The 10,291-nt window shown below is 40.0% G+C and overlaps 2 protein-coding genes across 2 annotated transcripts; one reads left to right on the forward strand and one right to left on the reverse strand.

Annotated features, from left to right (window-relative positions):
• The first annotated feature begins 423 nt into the window (after positions 1 to 423).
• nudt3b (nudix (nucleoside diphosphate linked moiety X)-type motif 3b) lies at positions 424 to 6,017 on the forward strand. The gene is made up of 5 exons (XM_079579062.1): positions 424 to 731; positions 1,883 to 1,993; positions 3,323 to 3,367; positions 3,443 to 3,527; positions 3,725 to 6,017. The coding sequence occupies exons 1-5, from the start codon at positions 633 to 635 to the stop codon at positions 3,919 to 3,921; spliced, it is 537 nt and encodes a 178-aa protein (XP_079435188.1). The 5' UTR covers positions 424 to 632; the 3' UTR covers positions 3,922 to 6,017.
• A 92-nt stretch (positions 6,018 to 6,109) lies between these two features.
• rps10 (ribosomal protein S10) lies at positions 6,110 to 9,565 on the reverse strand. Its single transcript, XM_079579064.1, has 6 exons — positions 9,438 to 9,565; positions 8,929 to 9,078; positions 8,074 to 8,248; positions 7,060 to 7,137; positions 6,323 to 6,378; positions 6,110 to 6,221 (listed from the first exon to the last, which is right to left on the reverse strand). The coding sequence occupies exons 2-6, from the start codon at positions 9,076 to 9,078 to the stop codon at positions 6,177 to 6,179; spliced, it is 504 nt and encodes a 167-aa protein (XP_079435190.1). The 5' UTR covers positions 9,438 to 9,565; the 3' UTR covers positions 6,110 to 6,176.
• Positions 9,566 to 10,291: the final 726 nt, after the last annotated feature.

Consider the following 10,291-nt stretch of genomic DNA (forward strand, 5'->3'; position numbering starts at 1 on the left):
TATCAGACATGCCATTGAAGTTATGTGGAGTTGCTTTGTGTCCCTTAAACTGATCTAATAACCTTTCTTAAACACGCCCTGTTGGCTAGTGCGACAACATATGCAAAAGTAACGCACACAAAAAATGGCATTAATATTGCTCGCGGGCGCTGTCCATTACCTGAGGTGCTGAAAAGGACCGTTCGCTCAATTCGCATTATCATGCAATCTTACTTTTGGTCAATTATAAAACACTGCATTCATAATCATCTTTATTCAAAATTCCAGCTTAATATTACCCGAGCCATGTAAAACAAGCGAAACAGCGGATAACTGCTCGTTGCAGGCTCTGAGCGAGTTGTTCGTTTGGCACGCACTGGTGGTCCCCATTCTTCAAAGTCTACTAAGTGCTTTTCTTACGCTGTCCGATCTTTAAAAGGTTAAATTACGTCGTGGGCGTAGTGGCTTCTTGTAATGGCGACCGTGCCGTAGATGCGCCGTAGCTGTACCTAGGGTTTTGAAAATGAAGCGGAGAAGAAGTTATTTCTTTTAACTAACACGCCGAGGTTCCCCTCAGGAGGACTGTGCGTCTGACATTGTCATCATCGTACGAGGCGGACTTAGCTGTGCTGTTTCATTACTGTGCCCTCGAAATGCTGAAGCTCAAGTCAAACCAGACTCGGACATACGACGGGGATGGTTTCAAGAAGCGGGCCGCTTGTCTGTGCTTCAGGAGCGAAAGCGAGGAGGAGGTGAGTCCGTGGCTGTAGCCGTCTGTAAGGCCAAGCTAACTTAGCTCTTAGCGGCTTTGAATGTTCTCTAACCGCTTTTAACATAAGTACTGCTGAGGATCTTCAATGATAGGCATGTCTGTACATATAAAAGCAGCAGCTGTACTACCGTTTACGAGTCGGTCAGCTCTATTGAATTACTTCCATTTGATCTTCGCCATGTTATGTAAGCATTCATAGCAACATCGAGCTAGCATTTGAGCTAATTCTGCATTGAAAAAACCAATGAACTTGTTAACTCAATGCTAACGCTAACTAGCTGTGTTGCTCCTGAGACAGCCACGGCCACAGCCCACTCACACAACCTGTTATCAACTGGAACTTCCAGAACTTGATCTAGTTCGGAAAAAACATCCGTTGACTTCGTCAATCTATCCACCGACACTCTGGAGCTTAAGCCTGAGACTATGCTATTGTAGTTTTAGATGAACCACAGGACTGCACAAACACTGATTTACACACATCATGGCCAAATGTAGTTTACCACAGTTAGCTGGTGAGCATATGTTTACGTTTTCTGTTGGCAATGCATTCATTTTGAAATGATCAAATGTTACATTCATAACACAACGTTATTACCCTTTGATCGTGTTTTATTGCGCAGGCAAAGGTAGCGCTTTCCCACCAAGAGCACCACCATGCACATGTTTATGTCGGACCAGCATTGGAAAGCTGTTGTCGAAGTCAATAAGCAAGCACAAAGATGTCTTTGTGGCAAAACATTTGACAAAGCGGTAGAGACGACTAACCTAAAATCCCACTCCCGTGAATGTCGGGCTCAGATTTTAAGCAGCAAAGGGGTTTATGTACGATTACAGGAAACCATCAGTCTGCACGTAGTTGTTCAGAGTAACTGTGATTAAAGTCCAACATAAGAGCTCTTGGCTTAGAGTGAACATTTGAAAGACTTCACACTTCAATATTCAAACATATCCCTAAAACAACAACAACAACAACAAAAAACTACATTCAATGATGTGAGAGTATGTGTCGTTTCATGTGAATTTGTTGACTCGACTGTATGAGATTGTTGAGTTTGTATATATGTATATACATATATTGTATAATATGTTTCCTCCTAGCCTTAACAGTATTAACGTAACTCTTCACAGGTGCTTCTGGTAAGCAGTAGTCGGCATCCTGATAAATGGATAGTTCCTGGAGGGGGAATGGAACCAGAGGAGGAGCCCAATGTTGCTGCAGCTCGAGAAGTTTGTGAAGAGGTTAGTTTTGTTTCCGAATCATCCACAACACTTGACAATTCTACTACAGTTATTTCAAGTGTTTCAACGCTAGTGCACTTTTCCAAATCTTTACTTGGCGTGTGCTACAGAAGGCATTGGCTTCTAGCCAGGAATATTGTTCCTTGAATACATCTCCATTTGTAGTGTAGCACATTAGGATGGGCATGGAATTGTAACTGATAGTATTTCAGTACGATTAAATCATGTCTGTATTTAACTCTATTCTCTGAGAACCCATTTCAGTGGGTGCTGTCCTTCTGTTTGTCCTGGAGGGAGCCTAGCAACATGTAAGCTGCATGACGGCGTCATGTTCTACAGCAGTGTTTAGGTGTTAAAGGTGGTTCTGCAGAACATTTGCTTTCTTGTGATCACTGTGGCACCTGTCTGTGCCAGGACTACTGGGAATGGGTTCTAGTGCAAAAAGTGTGACTATCACTGTTCAAAGCAGGATTGTTTTCAATTCATTCATAAATGACATGTCTTACAATGAATGGGGACGTATAATCAACAAATCAAATCATGCCTCCCATTCATGTTATTTGTGATTCATTTTGATAATGATGTAATCTCTTGACCTAATTCAGTTCTTAGAGGCCAATTTTCCATTCCCTTAAAAGCAATGTAATTTTGCCAGTAATATTACAGTCATTTGGATTCTCAGTTCACCATTTATGCTGGTTTGCTAAGCCTCTTATTAGATGGTGGTGCAATGGGACATATTCTAATCCCTACAAGCTTATTCTGATGATCATAGAAGCAGTCATTATTACTTTTGGATAGTTAACCAAGGTGACATTGCAGAACCGTCCGCAGAAGCAGGCCAAAGGTTCAAATGTTCATCGATTGTCTAGGCAACATATTGCACTTGAGTGCCACGAGGACACCGATTACACAGTCTCGTTGACTAATGCTCCGTTATGATGTGTTACTTCAGTACTGATCTTGTTAAAGTCTTGACCTATTACTTAATACGCTGGCATGTTGTTTAGTGGTTATAGTGGTAGCTTTTATTTCTTAAATTTGATCTTGAAGAGTCAGAACTGGAGGGTGCGAAACTGTTTCTGTGTTACAGTACATGGAGTCAACATTTATTTATAGACTGAAACTGGAACCAGAAGAAGAAAGATGTTAAAAGTTCCCCAGCCTTGTATCAAAATACAACGTGTATTTTACCTCTGGGGCAAGATCATAGGACTGAGTGTTATTGTCTAGATTTGTGTTGCCTCTCAATGTTTGCACTTCAAAGTTTTTTCTCTGGAAGTATTTTGTGATATTGCTGTAGAATTGACTTTGTCCTTTCCCCCATAGGCTGGAGTAAAGGGGACTTTAGGACGCTTAGTTGGAGTATTTGAGGTAGAGTGCTGTACTCTTGAATGCACCTAAATCCAAAGTAACTTAGACAATAATACTTTTCTTTCATATCAACAGAACCACGAGAGAAAACATAGAACATATGTTTATGTTCTTATTGTAACAGAAGTGCTGGAGGACTGGGAGGACTCCGTCAACATTGGTAAAGCACTACATCTATTTCACAAAGTCCCAATTCTGTTAAACTTCCTGTGTTATGAAATAATTCTGGCTTCCTTTGCTTTAATATTTCACATTTTAGAACTTTGGTATGAAAGAGCTGTCTAATTTTAAATGTATGTATAAAACACATTAAATGTACCTTTTAACTTGTACACTGGTGTCTTCTTCTGTCAACAGGGAGAAAAAGGGAATGGTTTAAAATAGATGATGCCATACAAGTGTTAAAGTGTCACAAGCCTGTGCAAGCCACCTACTTTGAAGCTCTTCAGGAGAGTTGCTTGACCAGCAACGGGACGCCTTTGGGGACCACGATAGGTGGGGACTTGTCTCCTACCTACAGCATCAATCAAAGCTCTGTTTCAGGCATCAGATAACTAAAACCATAACTCTGATGCCCCCTGGAGCTTTAGCCACCACTTGCGCTCTTAATTGTGTAATCTCTCTTCTTTGTCTCGATGACATTATTTGCCTTGCCAACTCTTTTGTGCCAGAACGTGGCATAGACTTGATGACAAGTGTTGGTTGATTAGTCTGAAAACTTTGTAAATGTAATTTTATGACTGATCTGTTTTTTTCTTTTTACTTATTGCATGTCCCTCAGCTCTCCTCAATCTCTCTTCCCAATGAGCCCTTATTGTGATGTTTATTGAATGCAAGAACTACTTTTTACAGCTGTAATAAGTGTATACATAGTGCTTACCTGGAGTCTTTTTAATGTTCTCTTTTTGTGAATGAATGTGCCCATTAGTGTTTTTCCTTCCCTTCAAAGATGCTTCTATCTGAATGGAAAGATTTGTGGCAAGTGTCTTGCATGAGCACTGTTAAAACATTCACTTTCTGGAGTGAGCTGATGCATACAGACTTGTGCTTAGGTCTTTGTGTATTCCTTTCATAACATTAATGTGGTTGTTGTGGCTTTAATCTGATGGATTAAGCCCTCAGTAGTCACTTAATTTCAAGTGTCAAGTGTTTCTCTTATTTGAGAAACAAGCCAAGCCCCCATTTACTCTTTGTAGACTCTACTTGTTTTCTGCAAGAGTGAGAATGTCAACAGAGTAGAATTAACCACATTTTCACACTGTCTTTACCTCTTTCTAATACTTGCTTTTATTTTGAAATATTTTGCTGTGACTAAAATGTCTTCCTCCTTATTCTGAGAGGGTAGAAGTAGATTTCAAATCATGGACTTTTCAAAATGCAGCACATATCATAAGTTATTAAACCTATTTTCAGAATGAACTCTTTCACAGTCAGTTTGTTCAAAATGAGATGTTTACAGTTTGGAACAATACAGGTGACTTTAGAGGGCACTTTCATTATGAACATATTTTATTTTTACCCCTTGTTTAGTATTCAAACTGAATCCCTAAAACATTCAACCTGATATTGAAAGTAATGTAAAGTGATATTGAGTCTATAATGCTGTTTTTGGCTAGATGCAGAACAAGCCTTGTACAGTTTGAGACCTTATTTTTAACATGTAAAATGCTTTGAATACTGTTTTGTTTTTCCCTCTTACGCCTGGCAAGTCTCTTTAGTCAAGCTGCTCCATGTGCCTTGGCGTGAAGCAGCTGGCTCAATACTGTGAAACTGGAGGCGCTGTAGATAGCATGAAAGGTTTTTATTATAAATTGTTTATTTCTGTATAGATCAAAGCGAGTGCTAATGGCAAACACCTCTTACACATGTGGTGGTGCTACATGTCATTTCAAATGAGGCTGAAGCGCTAGCAAACAAGTGGCTTTAGGTCTATCAATGAGAGCACAATTTCTGTCTGACGTTAAAGACCCAGGAATGTGTCTCAGTGCATAGATTGATTTATCCTACGTAAATATTTTTGTGAAACAGTAACACTGATTTCACAAATACTTAAAAAGAGCTGTCTTTAATTTCAAACTTGTACGAAGGCCCCAAATTCCCTCAGGTTGCGGGCCTATAGCTAATGAATTTGTTCTGTCACTGCACAGAATTCACAGAAAGGCAAGGTAAAATACGGATATTAATGTAACCTTTCATTGCTGAAGCTGTGTACATACCTAAATATACGGGCTCAAGCGATAGTCACTTTTGAAAGTACGGATGTGACTATTACTTCTGACCAAAGTCAAAGTAATGCTGTGAATTTCATGAAAAGGACTTAACTGCAAATTTGTAATAGTGAAAGCTTATAAGCCCAAGATTGAGGGGTCATTCATTACTTAGACTGGTGGAAATCCACCCTCAACCAGAGTTAAAAGTATTTGTACTACACCAAATCAAAATTTATGCAACCAGTTCCATCCCATAGCCACAATGTTTCCCCCCAAAAATTACAATGCCCCTCCAGCCACAGACCTCAGCCTTGAATTTACATGTTGTCCGATGTCACTGGAATAGTTTTCATTGTTTGTCATATGGGACTCTGGAATGAACCCAGTTTGAGAAGACTGAAGATTGTAATATAAATGTGCCAACAAATAAACACCAGTATTTCACATTTTAATGTGTCATTTGTTCCATGAGTGCTTAACATATATGGTTCTAATAACTAGGGCGGGAATCAACCCAATGAGAACCGTTAAATGAACATGTAAAAAAAACAAACATCAGATTGTTTTTTTTATCTTTATTATACATAAAGGTGTGAAATTTACTGAGGCTGCTGTCCACCTCTGCCACGTCCAAAGCCACCCCTCTGTAACAGAAAGTGGAATTAATGCATTACAGTGTTTACCATTAATAAAAGCTTCAAGAGCACCGAAGAGTTTCCATAAATGAAAATCCAATACTACTCACAAACTGGAATTCTGTTGCTGCTCCAGCACCAGCTTCTGCTTTCTTGTCTGCACCAGCTACACAAAACAAAAAAAGAATTACCAATCTGTGGAACATAATATACTAGCATAGGTTCTATGCACACGAGTGACATGTGGAGGCCGCTGTCCTTCCCCTTTCTCCTATTCACTTCCTTCCGAACCACCCACTTATGCCACTTTTTGCCCCGAATTTGCACTTCCGTAGTATTGACACTTCCAGTAGAGTGCAAAGTCCATTCACAAAGTGCACAGAAACGCTGCACTGTTTCCGCGTAGTAACTGATTTTCTCTTGACGTCTGCAGTCCTGTGTAAACCAATACGAGTAAAGGTGCGGGAACAATTCATGGCGGCACCCACGGGGACTTCCGGAATAAGGTAAATAGGGATTAGAAGTGTCTTGCACAAATCAATAAATAGTGCATTCATCAACGTAGGCGTTTCAATCTAGCTTGTATCGCTCTTGCTCAAGCAGAGTACAGCCAAGAACCTGCGCCAGAACCTGTTTCAAAACGTCACGTGACCAAAATGTTGGTGTCTCAGTTGCTCCGGCTTTGCTTTGCGTGCGGGATGCAAGTGTGTTATGGGAACGGCTTTGGAAGTCAAGTGTCGCTCACGTGCATAGGTTTGATCTGAATGGACCCCACATATCAATCGACTGCATACTACTTATACTATGGCTACTGAGCAAGAGGAGATACTTAAGATGAGATACTTACGAGGAGCTGCAGATCTCCTGTATGCATCTCTATCAGCTTCACCGCGGTTAAGACGGGCAGGTCTCTCTCCTTCCATTCCTAAAAATCAAAGACAATAAATTAAAAAAGGTGACATGAAATATATACAAATGGGAAAGACAAAGTTTAATTTGTAAAAGTCTGAAGTAAACTTAAATTAAACAATTTGGAAATTGTACAATTTGGAAATTGCACAGTACATTTTTTTGAGGGTTAAAGCTGCTAAAGCCTCACTAGTGCCTAACAGCTCCCCAAGTCACAAGGATGAAGGGGGGGGCAGTGCTACAACACATACAGGGACAAACTGTCTCATCGAGTAACTAGGCTACGGATCAATTTACACTGTTTCTAAACTGCTCATATATCTAAGCAAAGTGACAAGCCGTTTAACGGATGAGAAAACCATTTTTGACGTAGTTTACTCTAAAAAAAATACTTTGAAAAATTCTTCCATCTCAACCTAAATGTTTGTTTTGTTTGTTTGTTAACTTTATTGTCCCCGTAGGGAAATTTGTTCTCTGCATTTAACCCATCCTTCGATGCCGCTGGGGCAGCCCGTAAGGAGCAGTGGTCGACGGCAGTGCCGCGCCCGGGGACCCATCTCCATGATGTGGAGCCAGGCTGATGGTCAGAATCACCTGGCTGGAGGATTCACCTATTGTACATGTTTTTAGTGGTAGGGGAAACCGGAGTACCCGGAGGAAACCTACGCAGACACGGGGAGAACATGCAAACTCCACACAGAAAGGCCCCGTCCTTGGTGGGAGTCGAACCCGGGACCTTCTAGCTGTGAAGCGGAGGCGCTAACCGCTGCGCTACCGTGCCGCCTGGAATGTGTAGACAACTAATGCTGTGCATTTAACAGTTTTTAGTTAATAAATTAGGATATTGCAGATGGTGCCGAGTATGGAAGAGAGTTACATGGGGACCTGGCAGTGACGGTTTGGCCATTTGCAACTAGTCCCTCCAACAGTTCAGTTTAATATTAGATCTTACCCTTAGGTCTGGGCCTTGCGGTCTCAGGGCGGGTCTGGCGGCGAAGGGTGGCCGGCACAATTTCTGGGGGAAGGTGGAGGAAGTCTCTCAGATACTGGATGCCCTCATTAGTGAGATACCAGTAAAAGTGGCGCCAGGCAAATTGCTCCTTGACATACCCACAGGACTTCAAGGACTGAAAACAAAAATAGAAAAAAAAACATCAGATAACACAAAGCCTTTTGTACAATTCTAGCTTGGTGTATACTAATGTGCAAAATACATAAATATTTTACACTATAGAATTCGGGAAAGTCCACTGTTACCATGGAGATCTACCATCTTCACAGCTGGTAGCACACATTTTCCATAGACTAACATTAGCTAAAAACAGTATTTAAAAAAAGGGGAGAAAAAAGCCGTGGAACAACTCTGTTAGATGTTTTTACTAGTACGTAGATCAACAGCTAACACACATAACACAAGTATTTTAATATGAACAATAACTCCAGTATTGTGTCTTTTAATATCTCCATTAGTTTATTATTGCCAAAAATCCCATGATGCTCAACAGTATGACATCACATGATTTTGGAGTTAATCATAAGAGGGCCTTTCTCTTCACGGGTTTGATAAAAGTTTTCTGATTCCCCATTCCTGAAAATGGTGTTGTATTCATGTATTTGATCAATTATGAGGTGTATCTATATGCATTAGAACATGACTAATGCAATGGAATGATTTAGAATCGTTTTTTCACCGCACATGGCGACAACGCCGGGACTGACACCTGTCTACTGAAGCATTTTTGATGAATACAACAGTGGATGTTGCACACAATGAAGAGTTTGTCAATTTAAGACATCCTCTACTCACCTGCATTGCTTTCATCACATGAAGGTTGGGCACGTTCTTATCAGCGAGCTCGGGATGCTTGGCCAGGTGGACGTCTTTTTTGGCCACCATGACTCCCTCTTTGAAGAGGAGTTCGTAGATAGCAATCCGATTCTTCTTGGGCATCAGCATCTGTAAGTGTTCCGCAATAGCCAAGATTAGCCTGCTGGTCTACACCCTCCACACGATTACACGTTTTGTACTCAATGTATTTTAGATGTTAGTATCTCGAAACGATGTACATAAATATGAAAATAGGTGACTAAAAGCTTTAAGATTTGGTCGGCAGTTGTAACCGGCGCTGAACATCGCACCGAAACACAAGCCTAGGTTCACACGCCTAACAATAGCAATTTCTACGCATCTGGGCCCAAAATACGTTCATATGTGTATTATTAACAATGTCGACAGACGTTTGATGGAAAGTGTGTATCAAATGTGAGCAAGATGATCGAGATTTATCAGGATTATTTCGCAGAGTCTGATTTTACCTTTACGGTTGATAAGCGACCGGAGCCGGAAGGAACGACTGCTGTTGATCCGGAAGGTTTATCCCCGCGATCGGTGACCTGTGCGAATGCAGCGCCATCATGCGGAGCGGAGTAGCACGACAACTGTGCAATGAATGACTAACATTTGCGGTGATATTTCCGCGTCTTTCGTGACAGTGACACTAGCGATATCCTTAATAACTTTTCACTTACATACTCTGATGTGCTTTTTGGTTTTTACAATCCCTGTGGCTCTAAACGAAAAGAATTTTATGTGATAAATCGTTTGATTATTTTTGCAAAATTTCATATTCATAAATGTAAATTTTCCAGTTATAATCCCCTTTCAAACTCTACTTGATCGAAATGATGCAATATAAAAAATCAATACGTTCCTCTTCAAACCCCAAAGCTATTAAGACTCTTGATGCTTTAACCTTTTTTGGGTGCTGCTGCTAAGGGCTGCCTCTGTCATTTTTGTGTCTTTTTGTTTTATGTATTTTTTTATTTTTTGTTTAACCCCTGGCATAAATGTTTATAAAATTAATATAACTGTTCAATAAAAATATTATAATAATAATAATAATAATAATAATAATAATAATAATAATAATAATAATAATAATAATAATAATAATAATATGCGAGAAAAACTCTTTAATACAAAAAAAATGAACTATTTTGTGCGTTCTCATAAAAAGCGAATGTTTTTCACTCTACCTTTTTTTTTTCTGCCAAAGAGTGTTATGATGGCATGTTCATGTAAAAAAAAAAAAAAAAAAGCACAAAATAGAACCCACTTCTTAGTATGGATTTGCTTCATTCAGTCATCAAAAAGCAGGTGTAGTGTTCTT

Source organism: Gobius niger, assembly GCF_951799975.1.
Source record: "Gobius niger genome assembly, chromosome: 20".
NCBI lineage: Eukaryota > Metazoa > Chordata > Actinopteri > Gobiiformes > Gobiidae > Gobius > Gobius niger.

Coding starts and splice junctions, on each gene's coding strand:
- nudt3b (XM_079579062.1), top strand. CDS start 633: ATGCTGAAGCTCAAGTCAAACCAGACTCGGACATACGACGGGGATGGT. Junction 732..1,882: donor GGAGCGAAAGCGAGGAGGAG/GTGAGTCCGTGG, acceptor AACTCTTCACAG/GTGCTTCTGGTAAGCAGTAG. Junction 1,994..3,322: donor CTCGAGAAGTTTGTGAAGAG/GTTAGTTTTGTT, acceptor TTTCCCCCATAG/GCTGGAGTAAAGGGGACTTT.
- rps10 (XM_079579064.1), bottom strand. CDS start 9,078: ATGCTGATGCCCAAGAAGAATCGGATTGCTATCTACGAACTCCTCTTC. Junction 8,249..8,928: donor ATGTGATGAAAGCAATGCAG/GTGAGTAGAGGA, acceptor TTTTGTTTTCAG/TCCTTGAAGTCCTGTGGGTA. Junction 7,138..8,073: donor CGCAAGGCCCAGACCTAAGG/GTAAGATCTAAT, acceptor TTTGATTTTTAG/GAATGGAAGGAGAGAGACCT.